At 47.3% G+C, this 24,396-nt stretch overlaps 1 protein-coding gene across 1 annotated transcript in view; it reads right to left on the reverse strand.

Moving 5' to 3' along the window:
* IGHMBP2 (immunoglobulin mu DNA binding protein 2) overlaps positions 1-24,396 on the reverse strand; it is a 168,283-nt gene that overhangs the window by 136,085 nt on the left and 7,802 nt on the right. Inside the window, exons 3-6 of the mRNA XM_024201381.2 lie at positions 22,129-22,321; positions 21,086-21,183; positions 7,441-7,604; positions 5,563-5,763 (exon numbers count right to left, since the gene is read on the reverse strand). Of these exons, the coding sequence (XP_024057149.1) occupies positions 5,563-5,763; positions 7,441-7,604; positions 21,086-21,183; positions 22,129-22,321 (656 nt within the window). The remainder of the gene's footprint in view (positions 1-5,562; positions 5,764-7,440; positions 7,605-21,085; positions 21,184-22,128; positions 22,322-24,396) is intronic.

Here is a 24,396-nt window from a genome sequence, read left to right on the forward strand (position 1 = left end):
AGCTAAATGGAGAGACAAAGGTTGAAGGGGACAAGACAAGGGAGAGAAGAGTTAGGGGTGGAAGTAAAAGGATAAGAAGGGCAGGTGGAGTGAGGCTGAGGTGAAAAGACTGTGGGGGGAGGAGGAGGCGGCAGAGGCAAGAAAGCATCTGGAATATCACCAATGCAGCCTCAATATGGTATCCTGTATTTTCAATAAACATCCCTGTTTGGCCACTCTCAGTATCTTCCCTTCAGTTTTCCTCTCAAGAGGCCAAGACTAGCCAGCTGTGACACCTGGGGAGGGGCAAGGCATCTACCTCAGCTTCCATGTCAGCTCCAAAGTAGAGCAATTTGAACACTGCCCAATATCATGCTGCTCTTGGCACGATGACTCAATCTGGGGCGGGGGAGGGTGGGGGAAGGAGAACGTAAATCTGGAGCATCGTTCTTCAGTGAGAGAAACTCTGGGGAAATTAAAGTACGGATGGTTTCATTGCCATGGGATCCAATCAGCAGGCCTTAAAAAAATCTTCTTGCTAACTCTGCATTTCGAGGATTAAGCAGACGCCCAGTGCTTAATTTGTGCCAGGGCTGAGCCCCGGCCCCTCTAGCAGTTTGTAGCCCCGGCACTCTGGGCTTGCCACATCAGTTATGAAAGTAAATAAACTGCTTGAGCCCCGGAACCTCTTTCATTACAAATAAAGCCCTGCATACACCCCTTTAAAGTCCTCCCTTCGGCAGCCATTTTGGAACACAGTTCATCAGCCACATCCATTCTCACGAGAGGAAGCAGAAAGGGAAACCCTAGTACCCATTTCCCCCTAGTTTTCATTCTGCTGTAGGGAATCAGGAGAGTCAAGGGGCTTGTCAGTCAAAATTTCCCATTTCCTCAACGTACCTCCAAGGAAGCAAAGTTGAGGGGGAAAATTACCTGCAAATTGGAAAGGTGTGAAATGACTTAAAACATAATGAAAACCTACAGCTTATAGATGTGAAAACAACCTAAGTCTCTGTTAAAGCAGATGCTAAGGGAAGCACTGTAGCTACTGGAAACCCATTCATTTTACAGGACAGACCCCTGGTTGTGGACACTTATCCATCTATCCATGGAACAAAGTCCTTTCCTGCCCCAATGTCAACCTGCAGGAACCTGAAAGAAAAAGCTACCAGGAGACCTGCCTATCTAGTGAGGTTCCTGCCTCTATGGCAAATACGTTCAAAGGCAGCAACAGAAATGCAAGATGATGAATAGCCTCAATTGAAAAACTTAAGTAAGCTGCTGCCGTAGCGATGGCTGCAGATGAATGATTATGGATCCAGTAGCCACAGTCAATCAGCACTATCTATATAGTAAAAATGCGTTGCCTTGTCTCCAGCCTTGCAAAGAAAGTCTGAAGAGACTTCTGCTTTGGAGCAAAACCTTCCAGCTTTGCTGGCAAAAGTCAGCATTTTATTGGGGAGGGGGAGGAAGGAAAGCAGTGGTACAAAAAATGGCCTTGGATGCTTTCACTTCACGGCTGCAGATTTTAGCTGCTACTGGAGATGTTAAAAGGAGTCATGAGCTTAGGGAATGCCGAGAACAAAGAGGAAGGGAAGGACTGATTAGTCATGGGGGAACTAGATAACAGATGTAGGCAGACATGACACGATTTATGTTGTGCTGGGATATGAGGATACCTCAAGTGTTTCGCTGTGTGAGAAGGGAATATCTTCCAGCACAGTGTGTTAGTGAGATTGTAAAGCCATCCTGTGCCATGTCATCGTTGGGGGAAAAACATTAATCTGCACTGAAATGTTTTATCCCAATTAAAAGTGCCGCATTCTAAATTAAGTTAAAAATAATTACATTAAAATCATAATGGGAGGATGTATCAGGACAACCAGAACTATCATTCTGAAATTATTTAATGATGTGACTGTGTCTCTGCCTTTTCAGTGTAAAAGGTAGTACTGGAGAAAGGTGCCAGACCGACTGTTTGGGAGGCTGCAGTGGCTAGCCACAGACCACGGGCAATACAGCACACTCTTCTCTGCCGTGCCCTGCCAAGATGTCTCAATCATCACCCGGATGGACCAGCTCTAGCCATAAAGGCCCACTCCAGTCAATGGAGCAGCTCCCACTGACTTTGAATCAGGTTCTAACGCAGGTATTCAGTCTTCTCCACCACCACTCAATCCATGGCCTTTCTGCTGAGTCTGTCAACAAGGTTGATGACTGTGCCGATGTGGACCACCTAGCCCTTTCACAGGGAACACACTAACCAGCACTTAACGCACTGCTGGCACTTCACAAATATAAACGGAACGGTAGCAATTGGCCATCAGTTCTAGTCTTGGATTGTATTTGAACCGCCGACCTAGATGTGAACAACTAAATATCCCATTACGAGCCCTCTGGACTATTCAGACCGTTAATTAGGTCTTCTCTCTTTTCGGAAGTATCCAAATGATAAAATGGCATGGAATAACTCAGTTCTGAGAGCAGGCTGTAGCTTTTAAAAGTGCGTAACATGCAATTAAATAGACCACAGTGGTGACGTGCCAGGAGACAACCACAATCACTGACAATTCGCAGAAGGGAGGGTTTGCTAGCCATTTTATGAGGAGCTTGCTTTTATGTGTTTCACTTGTTAGCAGGACAAAGATCTCATCAACACAAGGACACTCAATACCCACATGGGCTTGGTCCATGATTGGATACCATTACAACATGCTGCCACATGAGAATCCCATTCACTCACTCCTTGGGCTCACAGGGCTTAGCAGGGGTATGCTGAGACTAGGGAAGTATGCTGCACAGGTCCCCTGTGGTCAGTATGCTGATTTGTGTCAATGAGCCATAACTGGAGCCTCAACCAGCCCTCCATGGCCAGGAAGAAGGACATTGTGCCACTGAGTGGGAATCGGGCAAAAGTGGGGAAATCCTGAAAGGCCCCCGCCCACCAAAAAGTAATAAGAATATTTCTCTCTTCTATAGAGCTTAGATCTCACACCTCTTTGCCCAGGATGAGGAATTAGCCCCACTTTCCAAACGTGGAAACACATTCAGGAGAGGGGAAATGACATTCCCAATGTCACACAGCACAGGCGAGGATAGAACCCAGGGCTCTCAGACCACTGCCCTGTCCCCTGGACCCCACTGTCTCCTTATTCCCACAGGAGGGAAGAAATCAGGCTCTAATCATGAATATATTCTCGCACGAGAAATCTAAGGAGCACTGTGAAAACAGCTCGTGTCAGGGTCTCAGCATTTGAAAGATGGAAATGGATTCATTAATACTAAGTGTTCTTTTGGCATACAAAGCACAGCAGTCATAAGCGTTATGGAAAGGGCAGCTAAAGATTTTTTCTTTTAGACCTGTAGTAAACAGATTACACAGAGAGTTTTCCACAGTGCATTACTTTTAACCCTTCACTGCCTTGGAATGATCTGCAACTGCTGAGCAAAGGGAAACCTCCAGCCTCTCTGAATCCTATACACTCCAATTGAATGACCCTCAGCATAGATCCAAAGTCATCACCAGGTCTCACTTTTATGGATGTAGGATACTTACAGCTGAAATGCAGGATTAGAAGCAAGAGGAAAACCAAGGACAGGGTGAGCCCGTTACTCAATGAGGGGGGGAAACAATAACAGAAAATGTGGAAATGGCAGAAGTGTTAAATGACTTTTTTTGGTTCGGTTTTCACCAAAAAGGTTAGTAGCGATTGGACATCAAACATAGTGAATGCCAGTGAAAATGAGGTAAGATCAGAGGCTAAAATACAGAAAGAACAAGTTAAAAATTACTTAGACAAGTTAGATGTCTTCAGGTCACCAGGGCCTGATGAAATATATCCTAGAATACTCTAGGAGCTGACTGAGGAGATATCTGAGCCATGTCATGGAAGACAGGAGAGATTCCAGAGGACTGGAAAAGGACAAATATAGTGCTCATCTATAAAAAGGGAAATAAGGACAACCCGGGGAATTACAGACCAGTCAACTTAATTTCAGTACTGGGAAAGATAATGGAGCAAATAATTAAGGAATCAATTTGCAAACATCTAGAAGATAATAAGGTGATAAGTAACAGTCAGCATGGACGTGTCAAGAACAAATCGTGTCAAAACAACCTAACAGCTTTCTTTGACAGGGTAACAAGCCTTGTGGATGGGGGGGAAGCAGTAGATGTCGTATACCTTGACTTTAATAAGGTTTTTGATACTGTCTCACATGACCTTCTCAAACAATCTAGGGAAATACAATCTAGACGGAACTACTAAAAAGTGAGTGCATAACTGGTTGGAAAAATGTTCCCAGAGAGTAGTTATCAGTGGTTCACACTCAAGCTGGAAGGGCATAACAAATGGGGTCAGTTCTGGGTCCAGTTCTCTTCAATATCTTCATCGATGATTTAGAAAATGGCATAGAGACTACACTTACAAATTTGCAGACGATATCAATCTGGGAGGGGTTGCAAGTGCTTTGGAGGATAGGATTCAAATTCACAATGATTTGGACAAACTGGAGAAACGGTCTGAAGTACAGAGGACGAAATTCAATAAGGACAAATGCAAAGTACTCCACTTCGGAAGCAACAATCAGTTGCACACATACAAAATGGGAAATGACTGCCTAGGGAGGAGTACTACAGAAAGGGATCTGAGAATCATAGTTGAGCACAAGCTAAACATGAGTCAACAGAGTAACACTGTTGCAAAAAAAAGGAAACATCATTCTGGGATGTATTAGCAGGAGTGTTGGAAACAAGACACAAGAAGTAATTCTTCCGCTATACTCTGCGCTGATTAGACCTCAACTGGAGTATTGTGTCCAGTTCTGGGTGCCACATTTCAGGAAAGATGTGGACAAATTGGAGAAAGTCCAGAGAAGAGCAACAAAATGATTAAAGATCTAGAAAACATGACCTATGAGGGAAGATTGAAAAAAGTGGGTTTGTTTAGTCTGGAGAAGAGAAGACAGAGGGGACATGATAACAATTTTCAAGTACATAAAAGGTTGTTACAAGGGGGAGGGGGGGAAAATGTTCTCCTTAACATCTGAGGATAGCACAAGAAGCAATGGGCTTAAACTGCAGCAAGGGCAGTTTAGGTTGGACATTAGGAAAATCTTCCTGTCAGGGTGGATACACACTGGAATAAATTGCCTAGGGAGGCTGTGGAATCTCCATCTTTGAAGATTTTTAAGAGCAGGATAGACAAACACCTGTCAGGGATGGTCTAGATAATACTTAGTCCTTTTAGGAGTGCAGGGGACTGGACTAGATGAACTCTCGAGGTCCCTTCCAGTCCTATGATTCTATGATTATTCAAAGTATCATTTTAAGATTCCTGCACTACAATTTATTTGTAATAAATTTTGGATTTGTTTCCTACATTTGATGTCAACAAAATGAGGGGTCTGATGCTATATTATAGGTTATAGCTTCCCGTAGTGAATGCATTGAAAGTAGGAAGAAGTCATAACAGCCCTGTAAGAGTGACATTTTGGTGCATATTCACATCAACCCAGAACATTGTCTGCAATATAAATATGATCTAGAGAGTAAATCTGTTGACAGTGGAATGGGACACATACGAATGCCTGGTCAATATCCTTCCTGATATCTGCCACTATCTGGGCATTATCGCCACGTGCCAAGACTGCATCCAGGGAATGATGCTGGATGGTCTCCAGCAGACGAGCAGGGTGACCAAGACGCAGTATCTTCTCCTTGTAGCCAGCCAGTCTTTCCACCAGATTATCCACTGCAATGTTTGAGGGAGCACAACACAGGACCTTGGAGACAAAACAAAGTGCTAATTAACTTCAAACACTGAACTACTGAGGATTGCAAAGCCTCTGATTAAGAGCATTTAAAGTAACGATAGTCTCACCAGTGCACAGAGGAGGGAAGAGGTGATTTTCTGAATGCAGCTAAGAGGAAAGGCAACAGTTTAAATCTCTGTAGTTTCAAACTACTGCTGGAAATACGCATGTACACAACACAAAACAGTGCAAGATTTTAAACAATTACCTACAGTCTATGTCTTCAGACTTCATTTAGGCCCCGTGTACACTTGGGATTTGCCCCAGTTCCAGCCATCCACATCGCTGTATATTTGCAACCGACAGTACAGGCAGATGAAGCTGCTACTTGCACCAGAAGAACTTATCCTGGTTTCAGCCAATGGCTAGAATTGGGGGAAATCTCTGGTGTCGACAAGGCCCTTGATTCCAAAGTACAGACACCCTGTATGCTCAAACAATGCAAATGACAACATGTAAATGCACATACTATAGCTACAGCACTAGCATTAGAATTATGGACTGGTTGGCTAAAGCAGATAGGTCCCTTTTCTCTCAGGTGTTAAAGCCTGGGTTCTCTGAAGACGATTAGTGCCTGCTCAATATGCTGCTCCCCCTTTCCCCCTTCCCTGGGTGCCATGCAAGTGACTTAACATTCTCAAGAGAACCCCATAGTAGGACGAGAGCTGGCTTCTTGGCCCCTGATAGATGTGTACTGTTGCCAAAAATCACCATTTCATAAGGATTCAGAACTAGAATGTTTTATAAAACTTATAGCAGTGTATATTTAGTGAGCAAATATGGAAAGCCACCCCCATTTCACACAGCCCACAAATGTGACATTTCACCAGCTGGAGGGGAAGGGTGGTCCTGTGGTTAGACACAGAACTGGGAATCAAAAGATGTGGGGGGGGTCCAATTCCCACCTCTGCCACCGATTTCCTGTGTGACGTTGGGGAAGTCTCTTAATCTCGCTGTGCCTCACGTCTCCATGTGCAGAACGAGGAAAACAACACTACCCTACCTCATATGGGTGGGCGAGAATAAACCATTCATGTTTGTGGGGGAGTCATATCACGCTGACTGCAGTCATTGGGGCAGAGACTTTCTTAGACTATGTGCACATACAGCACCAAGCACAATGGGGCCCCAGTCTTAGTTGGGAACTCTGGCTATGACTGTAAGATAAAGAATACAAATCCAGGCATTGCTAGAGTGCCCATCATCATAGTGTTCAAGCAATTTAAGCCACTGCTTCCAAGTGGACCTGGTACATGGGGTAAAACGTGTCAGGTGCTGCCCAATGCATCAGAGACATCACTCAAAGCCATTGGCGCATAGGTGCTGGAACTAGGAGTGCTGCCGCACCTCCTGGCTTGAAGTGGTTTCCATTATATACCAGGTTTGCAGTTTGGTTCAATGGCTCTCAGCACCCTCACTACACAAATTGTTCCAGCACCCCTGCACTGGCTGGCACGCACGCACGCACACACTTTTTTCTTTTTAATATCAACTCCCCCAACTAATGCTGCTGGTATGTGAGTCAACATGGAAGCTGCAGTGGAATGCAGCAGAGATGGGCAGCAATAAAGAATTCCACAGCTCAATGTGTCTGATTAGTTAGCAAAATAAGCATATCCCTAGATCCCTCTGGCATCTCTCACTCACTTTCAGGCCTTGCTGCACAGCTTGAAGTATTAGCTCGACCACGGTAGTGGTTTTGCCAGTGCCGGGTGGTCCATGGATGATGGCAAGTTCTTTCTGTGCCAGCGAGAAGGAAACAGCCTCCCTCTGGGAGACATCCAGCGATTCATTATAGAATTTTAAAGGCTCTGTGAAAACAGCAAGAGGATCATTCAGATGTCAGCTACACATTTGGGCATTTGCAAAAGAATGAATACACAAGTACAAATAAAAGATGTTCTTGGTAGCTGGCGTGAATCAGGCTGACAATGAGAATAACATTTCTAGCGAGCAAGGCAAGCTGTTTAACACCCTGGGGACTAACACTTGAAACTTGGATTTCTTTCAAAAATGATACATGCGTTTTCCTGATCATCCTTGCTTTGTTATCTTGGGCATGCTTCAGAGGGAATGGGTACTATTTTTCCAGATAGCTTGTTATCAAAACACTGCTGCACTGGATAGCATTTAAAGGAGCAGTCTACTTATGGGAAAACCAAAGGGTTTTTGTTGTTGTTAAAGGGACCAGAAATGTTTTGATAACATTAAAAATTCAGTGAGAAAAAATTCACGATTTTGTTTTTAATTTAATCATTCCTCTGCTGGTTATTGAATCCACACACAAGAGCATTGTGTTAGCAACCAGTACAAGCAGAAAAATTACACTGGCTGTACACAAAAGTAAAACAGACCAGCCTAGTTTCACTGCACAACCCTAAGCAAACAGCATAAATGGTGAAAAAGAAAATTAGATTTTCAAATCTCTTTCAGTTCTAATTATCTAAGATGTTACTAGCAACACAGGAAAAGGAAAACTAATATGTGACTTTCGTCTTGACTGTGCTCTTAATTTCAAAATATGGGATTCTTCTCTTATTTCTACAAGCAGTTTATTTCTCTTTATACCGCTCAGATTTCTCTGAGTTGGAACCAAATTTATTCTCATCCCACATAATCCTGCTGCTAATCTCCCTTGTTATTACTGCAAATTAATTACCACAGAAAAGATAACTCATGAGACTGAAGTTTACACACACAAAAATGATGGATGAAAACCCACATAAGGTAGGTTCCTGGCACCATCTTTTGCCTGGTGTCATTCATTAATTTCACTTAGGGCCTGATCCAAAGCCCAGTGAAGTCAGTGGGAGACTGTCTATTGAAAGTGACTTTCCATCTTCAATGAACTTTAGATCAGGCCCTGGCATATTGGCAGGTTGAATGATGTTCTTCCCTTTGGTACACACTTTGCCACCTCACAGTTCCCATCTAGGGTGCCCACCTTTAAAACTCCTGAGCACAGGTTAATAACACAGGGGGCTCAAAAGGCTTCAAGGGGGAGGGGAAGAAAATGGTTTATTTTCCATGGGTCTTATTCTGCTTTTTTTGAGGGTAGAGCCTGTTACAGTAACTAGCAGAAGAACATCAGGTCTCTGTGGGACAGGGAAAAATCAGCTCCCAAATGAGAGGCATTTCCCACAAAGAGGAACAGTTGGTAAGTAGGAGTCATTGCTTTTTTTTTTTTAGTTTGGCAAACAGGAACAGGCGTTTGCAATTGCATGCTGGCAAAAGATGCACTATGGAGCAGGCACATCAGGAGGAGAGACAGTGCCAGCTTCTTCCCCCCTGCCAGTGTGCTTACTTAGAGGGGCCATCGCTCACAAGGGCAAGGTGGTCCAGTCCCCAAGCCCATTCAGTCCTCAGCCTCACTCTACGACCACTAAAAAGGAGTAAATGTTGAGAATATTTTGTGTGCATTGAGACCACCAGTTGATTTCACTATGGGTACCAAGCAGCCATCAGTCACTGGCATGGGGTGGAGGAACCGCACATTAAGCCAGGACAGAAAGGGGTTCCATGGTCTCGGCTGCAGACAGGGCTTGAGGTGTGGGCCACTCCAAAACACCTGCCAGACGTGTCAAGCCTAGAGGGGAGCATTCTCCAGCTGGACAGAAGATCCAGGAGGGCCAAGAAGAGAGACCGGAGGGAGGAGAGGGAGGAGCCCTTTTGTAGATCCAGAAGGAACTTGTTCCCAAAGGCCAGAAAACTACAGGCTGCCCAAAAGACAGAGGGGAGGAACCTACCCTGAGTGGCAGGGAGTTCAGGCTACAGACTGCTCATCCATATGGCGAGTGGAAGGAGGAAGCCTGTGGAGCAGGTGTCCCCTGCGAGTCAGGTTTGGAAACCTCTCCAGGTCTCTCTGAGGTTAACCAGTCTGGGAAATGGAATGGAGGGGGTGGTGGGTTTTGTCTCTCTAGAACAGACCCCAGTTCATTCCCAGCTTAGGCCTGGACTTTTTGTTGATTGTTCAGATTGTTAGTTTGATTAAAGAATTTTTCATCCCTAGCTCCACTCGGAAGGAAGATCTTCCTTTCTAGTTCCTGCCATGGCCAGCTGGCCTTCTCCTGACACAACACTTGCCTGCGCTGACCAAGTTGCTGCTTTCTGACTGCTGCTATGTCCTCTTTGTTTGTCTTATTTCTCTTCCCCATACATCATTTAGGCTCAGAATATCTGCCATGAAATGCACAGAGCTCAGCTGATCTGCTTCAATCTATGAGCAGACTGTTGTTCTTAAGAGCTGCTCAGAATTATTTTTTTAATTAAGAATTTCCAGGTATAGCCTGAAATCAGACCTGGCAGCATACTTAGGCCCTCATGTACATAGGGGAAATGAATACATGTATGTCAGGCCTCTCTTCCAATCAGTGCTCTGCTTGCAAATTTTAATCCTAACAAATAGACAGAGTGTGCAAGGGCCTGTTCACACACCCAGCACCCCTGGGCTTGGTGGCTGTGAGTCACACAGATGAGAAGCTGGAATCTTATCGCCATTGCAGCCCTGGTTTGGGACAAGCCAAAACCCTTTTCAGGGTCAGAGCAATGAGGAAGCAGTTTGTAGGAAGAGTTACACAAGGAGCCTGTGAAGTGGGATGGTATCCCTCTAGCATGTGATTACCCAGATCCCTTCGAACGCTAAGGGCCAGGTTGCAAACCCCTGACAGTGATGAAGTCATCCCACTGTAGTCAGTGGAAGTACTCCTGTACCTGCTCACCAATGTAAGGAATTCAATTTTCAACGTCCGGAGGCCTCTCAAACCTGAGGGATTCATTGACATATACTCATAGCTGTAGTGACATTAAAGAGACACACACATGTACTAGTAGAAGAACAGATTCCATTCAGCTTCTCCATTATAACCTGACAGCACCTAAATGACTTTAAAAAAGGGCTCATGGGGGGCTTAACCCAGAACAAGATGCTCTCCTCTGTTCCTAATGAGTGCTTAGACGGGGCATGTCACAACTGGACACATACAAAGATGGGAGGGGTTCTTGCATGGGGCAGCAGCTTCCTACTCCAAAGTGTGCTTTGCAATCCTCCCTGACTCCTTCACAGATACTACAGATTAGCAGTGCGGTGACTATGTAAATCCAGTGTGCACTAGAGAGAGAGATGGTATATTTGGGGTTCATCAAGTGAAAGAGTGCAACAACAGTCTGGTGTAAATTGAGAATTACCCCACAAGAACATTAGAAAAAGTTCTGCAGTAAATCTTCAGCGGTTCTGTCATACTTCTGCTGATGGCTCAGCTTCTGCCCTTAATCAGCGCTGCCTTTTAAAATAAGTTCTTTAAACCACGTACTCTTCGAGCAATAAAACTCAATTGGGATTTCAGCAGCACCTTTTCTTGCTCGAGATATCCACAAGCTCTTCCCAAAGCAATGAGCTGAATGTGGGTAGCAAAACAACCGCACAACCAAATGCAGCAGCCAGCCTGTGCTCAGCATTGGCTCACAATCAGACCAGGTCAGCAAAACAGATTCTTTTGTGGCACGCCTTTGATCAAGATAGCAGCAGGATCCTGGGTGACCCACCTACTCTTCCCACTTTCTCCTGGACAGCCTCAAGGGAAAAGCAACAGATTCTGCTACCCTCTGCTGTGCAACTGCATAGTTAGGCCTGTAACATGGAATTCTTCACAAAAGAAGTTTGAGTGATCCAAGGACGTGAAGCCCTATTCCAGGTGACTGCCCTAGCTGCATACAGCTAATAGCACAATGCTGACCCCTGGTGGATAATAGTGTAATTTATCGCCTTGCACATTAAAGAACTCCAAAACCCTGTTAGTTTCAGCATATACACACAGGAATCACTCCAACCACACTGAAACGCAGCCACCTCTAGGGTGTAATTGAGCAGCTGTTTAACAGCTGGAATTAAGTGTGGGGTTTATTTAGAAAGCTCTAAACGGTTTGGGCCACAGCTGCACAAGGGATCAAGCTGTTTTAAAAGGGAGAGAGATCCTGGCAGGGCATTCTCCATGAGGAGACTCGAGCTCGCTGCCTATTTGGTTTGACAAGACCAGGACTTCTTAAAGTTCAGAGCCTGCCATTAGGAATATCTATTCTCACAGGCTTCCCTGGAAGCAGCAGAATTAGGGATTTCCTGTAACTGTTCTGAGGAAGGGTTAGTCTTTGCAATAGACTTATTTCATCTGGGCATATTATGTCCAAAAGCTGCTTGTTATATTACCCTAGATTACTGCATGAGCCATTATAGTTGTAGCTTCTCTGAAAGATCTTGTGTTTGTGTTAAAGATCTTTATTCCTGGTTGCAGTTTCAATCATTTTACAATGCTGTAGGCTTGGACAGGCACTATTAGAAGTGTAAATAACTAAAAATTAAATCAATAAATAACACACTGTAGTTTAGGATGGGAAGTGGATATTGCTCTATCCAGCTGTAACTGCAGTTTGTTTTAGAGATGAATGTAATTAGTCACACTGGGATTTGCCATAGACATAGGCCTGGTCTACACGGGGGGGAATCAATCTAAGATATGCAACTTCAGCTACGAGAATAGCGTAGCTGAAGTTGACGTATCTTAGATCGACTTAGAATCACTTACTTCGTGTCCTCGCAGCACGGGATCGACAGCCACCGCTCCCCCGTCGACTTTGCTTCTGCCTCTCACTGAGCTGGAGTTCAGCAGTCGACGGGAGAGCGATCGGGGATCGATTTATCGCGTCTACACTACATGCGATAAATCGATCCCCGACAGATCGATCACTACCCGCCGATCCGGAGGGTAGTGTAGACGTACCCTTAGGGTTTATCATGCCTAGGGCCCTACTAAATTCACAGTTCATTTTGGTTAATAAACTGTCATAGGATTTGAAAAATCTTAAATTTCATGATTTCAGCTATTTAAATCTGAAATTTCATGGTGTTGTAATTGTAGGGGTCCTGACACAAAAAGAAGTTGCAGGGGGGTCACAAGGTTATTGGGGGGGGTATTACAGTACTGCTACCCTTACTTCTGTGCAGCTGCTGGCGGCGGCACTGCCTTCAGAGCTAGGCAGCTGGAGAGCAGCGGCTGCTGGCCGGGTGCTGAGCTCTGAAGGCAGAGCTGGCCGGGAGCTGGGCCCTCAGTCAGCAGCCGTTGCTCTCTGGCTGCCCAGATCTGAAGGCAGCAGTGCAGAAGTAAGGATGGCAATATCATACCATGCCATCCTTACTTCTGTGCTGCTGCTGGCGGGGCGCTGCTTTCAGAACTGGGCAGCTGGAGAGCGGTGGCTGCTGGCCGGGAGCCCAGCTCTGAAGGCAGAGCCGCTGCAAGCAGCAGTGCAGAAGTCAGAGTGGCATGGTATGGTATGGTATTGCCTTGCCACCCTTACTTCTGTGCTGCTGCTGGCGGTGCGCTGCCTTCAGAGCTGGGTGCCTGGCCAACAGCCGCCATTATCTGGCCACCCAGCTCTGAAGTAAAATAAAAGGGAGTTGCAGGGGAGTCGCAAGGTTGTGTCAGGCCCCCCAATTTGAGAAACACTAGTCTCCCCCGTGAAATCTGTATAGCACACAAAAACACATATTTCACAGTGGGGAGACCAGATTTCATGCTCTGTGATGCATTTTTCATGGCTATGAATTTGGTAGGGCCCTGTGACAGGGTGCTGGGGTTTAATCAGCCCCCTGCCACGCACACTCCAATTAAGGGGAGTAGATTGAAGCTGGCTGAATAAGCCTGTGTCTGCCTGGCAACTAACAACAGCTGCCAGCCTAAGTAGTCGGGGCGATAAAAGGGCTGGGAAGATGGGGGCGGGGGGTGTGGCTCTGGTCTGCTGCTTGTAAAGCCTGGCTGAAACAAACCGAGAGAGAGAGAGAGCTATAAATAAAGTGCACTGGTGATAGCATTGACCTGACAGACCCTGACTGGTTTGTGGGGGAAGCAGGGGCAGAAGCAAGAGGGGCCTAGCTCTGCCTCGCTAAGGCCCTAATCATGCCTATGCTTCAGAAGAGTGCCATGGGATCTTAAAACAACCTCAAATCGTCAGAATTTCAGCTTTTCCATCTCACGAGGGAGGCAGCACCTCCTCTAGCCCAGTGTTCCTTAATACCATGCTGGTGCATGCAAAGAAGCACCGTCTGAATCACCAACAACACTTCTTTCAGCACAGAATTGCTCCTCAGAGCTCTCCCCTCCCAATATTGACCAGGTCTGGCCCTGCTCAGCTTGCGAACTCTACAAAGATCACAGCCAGAAGTGGTAGAAATGCCTGCCCAGCATCGAACAGCAATAGCAGTAAGACAGCAGAGGTAGAAATGCAAGTTATAAGACCGCTGATGCAAGCCTAGTGTGTCCAAAGTTCAAGGAAGAGGCCCAAAGAAACTCAAAAATGAAAGGAAGTTAGCACTAGGCCTCAGTAGCTGGAATTCTGGTGGGAGATATCCCTGCGCCTTGTTGCTACTGAACTGGAGTTCATTCCACTACTGGTGGCTGGGATTTTCTAGTGACACTGGGACTGAGAGAAGGGCAGCGCACAGACTACTGTCAACAACTCTGTAAATCACTATGAGTCTTGGTGGAATTGCTTTAAATTGCTATTATTATAACCATTATGTGCCGAGTGATTGTTTCTTTATGCAGTGCAACATCAAACTGACTGTTGTTAATTACTTTAAGGCCATGTCTACACTAGCAGCTTCTTCTTCGGCTATCCCTCGATACAAGGAGGATGTATGCCAAGGGGGTTCATTGGTGAGTTTTTAAGTGGCTGAGGAGCCCAATTCTTGCCATGCAGATTTTCCCACAGAAGTGACAGGTATAATATTCAAGAAGGGGACAAATCGTTGTGCAGGAACTAGAGAGGTATTGCCCTCCTCTCCATCGCAGGGAAGATTCTTGCCCAGATCCTACTAAACCACCTCCTCCCCCTTGCCAAGGAGCTCCTCCTCGAATCACAGTGTGGCCATCCTGAGGCACAACCAACATGATCTTTGTGGCAGGACAGATTCAGGAGAAGTGCAGAGAGCAAAACCAGGAACTGTTCATGGCATTCATCGACCTAACCAAGGCCTTTGAATCTATCAATCGTGATACCCTGTGGAAGGTGCTGTGTAGGTTTGGCTGTCCACAGAAATTCATTTCCATCATCAGACTACTCCATGATGGGATGACTGCCACCATTTTGTGCAACGGCTCAGAGACCGAACCATTCACCATTCACACAGATGTCAAGCAGGGATGTGTCATTGCTCCAACACTCTTCTCCATTTAACTTGCCGTGATTCTGATTCTCACTCGCGACCGCCTTCCTGACAGAATCGGGATTGAGTATCATATGGATGGCCAACTCCTCAATCTTCGACGTCTCCAAACAAAATCTAAGATCACGAGAATTGGCATCACTGTGTATGCAGATGACTGTGTCATTCTTGCACACACAGAGGCTGACCTTTAAAGCACCCTAAATCTTTTTGCAGATGCCTATCACGCCTGGGTCTCTCTCTCTCTCAACATCAGGAAAACCAAGTTACTCTACCAGCCCTCACGTGCACAAACTACTCTTCGTATTCCACAAATCACCATCAGCAGAGAACCCCTGGAAAATGTGGACCATTTTCCGTACCTCGGCAGCCACCTCTCCCAAACAGCCAACATTGACACAGAAATTGAATACAGGATCCGCTGTGCCAGCACATCTTTTGGAAGATTACTCAAATGAGTCTTCAATGATAGGGATCTACAAACAGGTACCAAGATCTTGGTTTACAAGGCATTTAAAATCCCAACCCTTCTCCATGGGTGTGAGACCTGGGTAACCTACAGACAACATCTCAAGTGGCTGGAGTGGTTCCAGCAGCACTGCCTCAAGAGGATTCTCCAGATCAGCTGGGAAGACCGACGCACTAACATCAGCGTTCTCTCTGCAGCCAACATCAGCAGTATAGAAGTGCAGGTCATGAAATACCAACTCCGCTGGGCTGGCCACTGTGTACGTATGCCTGACACTCGCCTCCCAAAGCAAGTACCCTTCTCTCAGTTAAGTCAGGGAACAAAGGCTCGCGGAGGGCAGCGGAAACGTTTCAAAGACATACTGAAAGTACATCTTACAAAGGGAGGTATCAACCCAACAAACTGGGAGGACTTGGCACAGAACAGAACACAGTGGCTCCACACCATACACCAAGCCACAGCTCACTTTGAGAACAGACATGCTCATGAGACAGAGACGCGACAAAGGAGGAAAGAAAGGGCACAACACTCCAGCCAACAACAACACTCCAGCCAAGATTACACCTGTCTTTACTAGCACTTATATCAGCAAAACTTTTGTCACTCAGGGGTGTGAAAAACACACACCCGAGTGACATAAGTTTTGCTGGCATAAGTGCTTGTGTGCACAGCGCTACATCAGCGGGAGGCGCTTGTTGAGCTGGTTTTATTATGTCAACGGGAGAACTCTCTCCCGTCGGCATAACACGGCTACACGAGTGCTCTTACAACGGCCCAGCTGTATCGGTACAGCTGTGCCACTGTAAGCTTGTAGGTGTGGACATTGCCCAGGCTACGATTCGCTTTGTTGGATTCACTGTCCATCTAATCAGCTGGGAAATGGATTAACCAGGCCTAGCTTGTGTGTGACATATGCAGCCACTTATATAGATCCTTAAGCCACAGTATTTGGCAGTTTACACATTGGTTCTCAAAATAACAAAAGCTGTTAAGACCACATTGTAAATCACAGTACATTTCATTAGAAGATAACTTAAACCCATTGACCAGTTTGAGTAGCACAAAAGAGTATTTCAAGCTATTACAATTCTATTTCTTTGTGCTCTGGTAGAATTTCAAAAGAAAACCAGCCTCACTAATCTTTTGCAAAATGGAAAAGATTTCTTCTCCAGGCCAAGAGGTTATATGCCAGGAATCAGTCCAGTAAAGAAATCGACAAGGAAAGCACACAATAGCTTGAGGACTCTGCCTAGCTGCTGACATACCTACAGGAACAAGAAATTACTGTCCCCGCATCGGACTCTGTCTCTTAATATTGCTAGTGAACATCATTTGACATTCACACTGAGCTGCTGCAGCATGTGTATTTTTAGGATATTATATAGCTTAAGCTTTATACCTCCCAACCCCACTTACAGCTCTATCACTAATGAAACCCTGCTCCATGCGTTTGTTATTTATCATCTTGGTCCTTAGGATCTCCTGTTCTCTGACCTCCTTGCAGCTCAATTCTTCCCCATTCTGTCTATTCAAAGTTCTGTGGTCAAAAATCATATTCCTCTCCTGCCATTCTGACCACATCTCCTCTCTTCTTGAATCCCTTCCTTGGATTCCATTCTTCGTCCTCAATATTAAGTACAAGTTATTCTTCCCATTTGCAGAACTCTCCCCTGCCTACATTTTTTCTACACCTCTCTTGCTCCCTACGCTCCACCCACACTTCGGTCATGCACTTGACATCGACTCCCGAGTTTGACCAAATTTTCAGCCTCAGCATTAGCACATGAAGCATCTTTGATGCGTCTATCCCTGTAGATAATTGCATCTTCTGATTCACAAAAGATGTACTCTTGGTCCTTAAAGGAGATGCTCTGCTACGTCAGAAAAGGGGCATGAAATGATTTAACATTTTTCCAGTCATGTGCAGGGCCGCCCAGAGGATTCACGGGGCCTGGGGCAAAGCAATTTCGGGGGCCCCTTCCATAAAAAAAGTTGCAATACCATAGAATACTATATTCTCGTGGGGGCCCCTGAGGGGCCCGGGGCAAATTGCCCCACTTGCCCGCCCCTCTGGACGGCCCTGGTCATGTGTCAGAAAGCACAATTGTGAGACACAGAATTCTCTCAATATACATTTCCTTGCTGTTTGTAGAATCTTATCCCCGTCTAAGATAAAAAGCATCACTTGGAAACTGCATGGGGCCTTGATGATCTAGTGATCATAGAAGACAGGACAGGAGTTTGGTCAGTGTTTATATTTAAGTTCTGAACCTTCTTTCCCCATGAAAAAGAGAGAGAATTCTAAGGCTATAGGAGCAAGTCTTGTATACTGCACTTTGCCTTCCAGCCTCACTTTCTCTTTGGGCCTGATTCAAAGCCTACTGAAATTGATGCGAGTCTTTCTGGTCATTGCAACGAGCTTTGGATCAGACCACTTATTTGTTCATTTCCGCCTCACTGCCTCCTGTCATGCTCATTTCCTCCTCCACACTGATTTAAGTCTAGATGGCATGTTATCAAGCTCAGCCTCAATTGTGAGTGTCATTTGCATAATCAGCCTTGCTCTGCGCTGCTGCTCCTCCTCCTCCTCCTCTGTAAAGATGATGTCTAGTCTCCTTCCACAGATACTGACAAACAAGATTGGAAAAGATTTGTGTTTTTCCTGCTTAGGCCAAAACAAATGTTTTAAGATGTATATTTGGCATCGATCGCAGAGCTCCACAGATCTAGCCAGTGAGGGTAACCCACAAAATAAAGCCAGTGACTGTGCAGCCCCACAGGGAGTCACTGCACAGGCTGCGGGCTCTCAATAGAAGGAAGTAGGATCCGGGATTCAGTAGGTGGCACTCTTCACCAAGTTGCTCCTGAACCAATGCATCAAAACAGTGTTAGAAGACACGGCTGCTGAAGTCCCCTTCTTTCAGGTCATGTTAGAGCAGGGGTGGGCAAACTTTTTGACCCGAGGGCCACATCTGGGCGGGGAAATTGTATGTACGGCCATGAATGTAGGGCTGGGGCAGGAGGTTGGGGTGCAAGAGGGAGTGCTGGGTCTGGAAGGGGGTGCAGTGTGCAGGAAGGGGATCAGGGCAAGGGGTTGGGGTGCAGGAGGGGTGCGGCAGGGGGCTCAGGGCAGGGGGTTGGAGTGGAGGAGGGGTGCGGCAGGGGGCTCAGGGCAGGGGGTTGGAGTGCAGGAGGGGGGCGGGGGGGGGCGGGGGGCGGGGGGCGGGGGAGTGGGGTGTAGGAGGGGGCTCAAGGCAGGGGGTTGAGGTGCAGGAGGGGTTGAGGGGGTGCAGGCTCCGGCCCAACGCCACTTACCTCGACCAGCTCTGGGGTGGCAGTGGCGTGCAGTGGGGCTAAGGCAGGCTCCCTGCCTACCCTGGCCCCGCACTGCTCCTGGAAGTAGCCAGCATGTCCGGCAGTGGCTCCTGGGGGTGGGGTGGGGCAGGCGGCTCCACTGCATGCTGCCCAAACCTGCGGGTACCATCCCCGAAGCTCCCATTGGCCGTGGTTCCCTGTTCCCGGCCAATGGGAGTTGCAGGGGGCGGTGCCTGTAAGCAAGGGCAGCACATGGAGCCCTCTGAGCCCCCTCCGCCAGGGGCCACAAGGACATGCTTCCGGGAGCGGCGCAGGGCCAGGGCAGGCAGGGAGCCTGCCTTAGCCCCGCTGCACCACGGGGCTGGCAATCCCGCGGGCCAGAATGAAAGCCCTGACGGGCTGGATCTGGCCCACGGACCATAGTTTGCCCTCCCCTGTGCTAGAGGGCCTAATGATTATGGGACTGACCCAGCCAAGTACTGGGCACCCTCAACACCTTGAGTCAATGGGAGCAGAGGATGCACAGCGCCTTCCAGGCATTATATAAAGTAAGGTCATTATTATTCAAAGCCAGGTCAGTGCAGCATCTCCCTCTTTAAGCAGAAAGTGTGTATACTGGAGATATAAATGGAAGACATGCTTTGCCCGTGACTGTGGTTTGGTGTTTTAGGGTGATATGCCACAGCTGTCATATTACAATTCTGCTGATTAATGCAGCTCAATCTGCATATTAATCAATATACTCAATGACTGGGAGTAAAAAAGAAATCTGCACAGTCTCTACACATCTGGGCAATTCATAGATAATTTTTTATTTTTTTTTTCAAATGAGGTCGTTCTGCCAACATGCAGGAAATGCAAAGTTAATGACTAGGCCCTACCAAATTCACGGCCATGAAAAGCACGTGAAATCTGGTCTCCCCCTGTGAAATCTGGTCTTTTGTGTGTTTTTACCCTCTGCTATACAGATTGCATGGGGAAGACCAGTGTTTCTCAAATTGGGGGGCCTGACCCAAAAGGGAGTTGCAGGGGGGGTTGCAAGGTTATTGGGGGACAGGGGGGTCATGGCATTGCCACCCTAACTTCTGCGCTGCCTTCAGAGCTGGGCAGCCAGAGAGCAGCGGCTGTTGGCCGGGTGCCCAGCTCTGAAGGCAGTGCCCCGCCAGCAGCAGTGCAGAAGTAAGTTTGGCAATACCATACCATGCCACCCTTACTCCTGCGCTGCTGTCTTCAGAGCTGGGCGACCGGAGAGTGGCAGCTGCTGACTGAGGGCCCAGCTCTGCAGGCAGCAGCGCAGAAGTAAGGGTGGCAATACCATACCATGCCTTCAGAGTGGGGGTCCCGGCCAGCAGCCGCCGCTCTCCAGCTGCCCAGCTCTGAAGGCAGCGCCACTGCCAATAGCAGCGCAGAAGTAAGGGTAGCAGTACCGTAACTCCCCCTACAATAACTTTGAGACAAACACACACACACACCCCGACAACTCTTTTTTTGGGTCAGGACCCCTACAATTACAACACTGTGAAATTTCAGATTTAAATAGCTAAAATCATAAAATTTACTATTTTTAAAATCCTATTACCATGATATTAACCAAAATGGACCGTGAATTTAGTAGGGCCCCATTAATGACACATCCAAACAAGGATGAAATTAATGCACTTATTTAATATAAAAATCTGACATACATCAGAGTCCCTGAATATCCAAAAGGCTAAGAGGGGAAGGAACTGGGGGATGGTTCAGTTAAAGCACAGTGCTTAGAATATATAGATGCACGACTCCCATTAATGTTATTCTTCATTCTCAGTACATTACACCAAAAATCTACTCCAAGGCATAGTTAAAAAGTACGAATGAAAGTCTGTGTGAAAAGGGGTAATGTGAGCTCATGCGTGATGCTCATGTACAAAGAAGCTAAGTAATCAAGATGAAAGAAAACATAGCTGCAGGCACAGAGCGCAAGGAAGTTGTGGCAGGAAGGACAACAAACAGGACCTCCGCCAGTGTGTAGAAGGAGGGGCAATAGGGATAGCATAATTCTCAATCAATGAGCTAGGGCAGGGATTGATTGGGCACTGCATAATGGGTCATGAACGATGAGCTAGTGAATAGGATCCTGGACTGGGACTAAGGAGAAATTGATTCTATCCCTGGCTCAGCCCCAGCCTTCCCATGTGACTTTGGACAAGTTCCTTAATGTGATCTGTGGGCAGAGGACTTCAATCTCCAGAACTATCAACCCAACACCTTCCACCAGCATTACATCCACTTTCAGAAAGAGAAATAAGAGTTCTTACTTGTTTCACCGGGAGCACTTGGATCAGAGGAAAAGAAGAGGACATCAATAAGATTGCATGCTGGACCAGACTGATACTGATTTAGTGTGTTTAAAGCTCTGCCAAAGAAGAGAATATAAAGGTTGCAAATTTAAAGGGGACTCCTTCAGAAGCTCCTGATCATCCAGAAACCCTGGTGAGCAACAGTAACATTCACTCCCTCACAAGGGACTCTAACCATCCAAGCCACAAAGTTCAAATCTGAAGTGGGACTTTCCCAAGGGTGTTCGGGCCTGAGGGCTTAGTCTGGGCCCCTCTCCACTAGCAATTGGTTCCTCGGTTTGGTTGTCAAGCTAGAAGCTGTCCTTCTGGGCCTTTGCGCCTCCCCCTAGCACACAGAGACCTGGCATGTGAATAAACTTCCCATTCTAAAAAGGGCAACTGTCATGCATTATAGTGCAGACAGGTGTCAGAGCACCTAGGCCTGTATTAAGATTAACAGGGTACAGCTTCAGTGGCTGGAGTAGTACACATCCCATGAACAGGGACTGTGCAACTAATACCTCAGTGGTACTCGCTGAAGAAGTACCTCACGAGGTGTCCCTCACAGTGGTACTCGCTGAAGCAGTACCTCACGAGGTGTCTCTCACAGAAACTGCATCCGAAAATGCTTTATAGAGATAAATAATCTAATCACAGAGTTACACGACAGACAGAGAAAAATTATAAGGTACAGTGAGAAGGAAAGGACAGGTTTTCAGAGGAGATCTAAAAACAAGATGGAGAGATAATGAGGTGGAAGGAGGCAGGGGGGAAGTTCCTGGCAGCAGAAGCTGCAGCAGAGAAGGTCTCTCATCAGTATTGGCAAGAGTGTACGGAAGGACAGAGAGGGAATGTGGTAGTGGGAGGAGAGAGAGGAATCAGATCAGTGAGGTAAACTAAGGCAAGTCCCTGGGGGGTTTTCTAAAAAAGCAAAGCAGTTCTGAACTGGATCCTGAACTGAATGAGGAGCCAGGGGAGTTGTCTGAGGGTGTGAGTGATATGGAAGGCAGGCAGCAGCTTACTTTTTCAGCCTCTTGTAGGTGACATCATTGGCTAGCTTCAGCAGGCGGTAGGAATTCTCTTGGCCCAAGCTCAACAGGCCATCTCGAGACTCCTCAAAGGCGACGGTAACCGATTTGGGGGTTATGCGGGTCACAATTCCTGTGGAAAGTGGATCACCCTGACCAGCAGATTCATAAAGACCCACAATGTCACCTGCAAAAACAAGTCATAGCAGAGAACAAAACTCAGTGCACAACAGGCCAAATGCTGTTCACTAGCCAACTCAGATGAGGCCTCAAGAGGAGCCCCTCTGAGGAGACAGTGAGCCAGTCCTCCAGCTGCTGTAAATCAGAACAGCCCATTGAAATCAGTGGACTCCTGCCAATGTACACCCACGAGGATCTTGCACTTTTGTTCACCACCCAGGTTTACGCTTGTATCGAACTCCTAAGGAAAGGACTTCTCCTTCTCTTAGATGACAGAGAGCCACTCCTTAAAGCAGGGGTGGGCAAACTTTTTGACCCGAGGGCCACATCTGGGTGGTGAAATTGTATGCAGGGCCATGAATGTAGGGATGGGACAGGGGGTTGGGGTGCGGGAGGGAGTGCAGGGTGTGGGAGGGAGTGCGGTTTGCAGGAAGGGGCTCAGGGAAAGGGGTTGGGGTGCAGGAGGGGTGTGGGAGGGGGCTCAGGACGGGGGTAGAGGTGCGGAGTGCGGGAGGGGGCTCAGGGCACGGGGTAGAGGTGCAGGAGATTGCGGCAGGGGGTTCAAGGCAGGGGGTTAGGGGTCTCAGGGCAGGGGGTTGGGATGCGGGGTCCAGGCTCCGGCCCGACGCCACTTACCTCGAGTGGCTCTGGGGTGGCAGCGGCGCGCAGAGGGCTAAGGCAGGCTCCCTGTCTGCCCTGTCCCCGTGCCGCTCCTGGAAGTGGACAGCATGTCCAGCAGTGGCTCCTGGAAGTTGGGGGCGGGGGGGAGCAGGCGGCTCTGCCGCAGGCTGCCCTCGCCTGCGGGTACCACCCCCAAAGCTCCCATTGGCCGCGGTTCCCCGTTCCCGGCCAATTGGAGTTGCGAGGGGCGGTGCCTGAAGGCGAGGGCAGTGCATGGAGCCCTCTTCCCCCCCTCCCTCAGGTGCCACAGGAACGTGGTGCCGGCCGCTTCCGGGAGCAGCGCGGGGCCAGGGCAGGCAGGGAGCCTGCCTTAGCCCCACTGCGCCGGCAATCCCGCGGGCCAGATTGAAAGCCCTGACGGGCTGGATGCGGCCCGTGGGCCGTAGTTTACCCATCCCTGCCCTAAAGCAACAACCCAGCCACATACCCCTTCCCTTTCGCCTCCTCTTTCATTCCCCCTCCTAAAATATTGATTCATTGTGGGCTGCACAATGAGAAGTGTTCAGACACTAGTAATCCCCAAACCAACTGCGCTGGACTTCATCTCATGCCAGCTTCTGTGTCAGGGACCAGCAACGAAGTGCTCTTCCAGAGCCAGCACTCAGGGAAATGATGTGCATGTACAAGGCTCTGGGGGGGCTTTTCTGAAAGCTCTTGTTTCTCTGAACTTCAGACAATTTATTGCAGACAGCCTTTTTCTTTACAATGACTGAGAGGACATGACATTGTGCTCCTTCCAAATTACTGCTCTGCTGTATGTCAGCTGTTAGGGCTAAGAAACGAATGAGCGAGACCTGACATTCAGATGGAATCGCAGTTCATTTTAGCTTAGAGATGGGCCTCTGCTGATTAAGCTACTTGGTTTAATTATGAAATGGTGGTTTAACGAGATGGATGTCTGCCAAGAAAGCAACTTAGCTGCAACCACTAGGTCGAGTCCATCTAAAATTATATTTTTGAATCATGAGCTACACGAAGTTCCAGTTAATAAGACCTGTTAAATCTTACTTTAAAACAATTCCATACTTCTAATTTACCACTGCAACAATGTCATTCCTCTTTGAATAATATTGATATATGCCATTTTTTGCCCCCGTGGCAAGACATAGATTTATGCCGAGTCGTTTTAATTTCAAAGGTTCCTCTGTGGGTTGGAGTCAGGCTGAAGAGAAAAAAAATTAATTAAACCCTAAAGTCTGTCTTTGAAATAATACTAAAAAAGCAGGGTTGTAATCAGAAAAAGGTCTGTGCTCCCATGGCACCTGTTTAGTCAATAGATCTGCTGCCTCTGGAGTAGACCATGCCATGGAGGTACAGCCCTGCAATGAGGACAGTGCAGTCACACCCTCCCAGGGGGACCACAGGGAGGACACCTCCCTGAACTCTCCAGCATGCAGGAGG

Source organism: Terrapene carolina, unplaced genomic scaffold, assembly GCF_002925995.2.
Source record: "Terrapene carolina triunguis isolate 2854851 unplaced genomic scaffold, T_m_triunguis-2.0 Scaffold261, whole genome shotgun sequence".
Taxonomy (NCBI): Eukaryota; Metazoa; Chordata; order Testudines; family Emydidae; genus Terrapene; species Terrapene triunguis.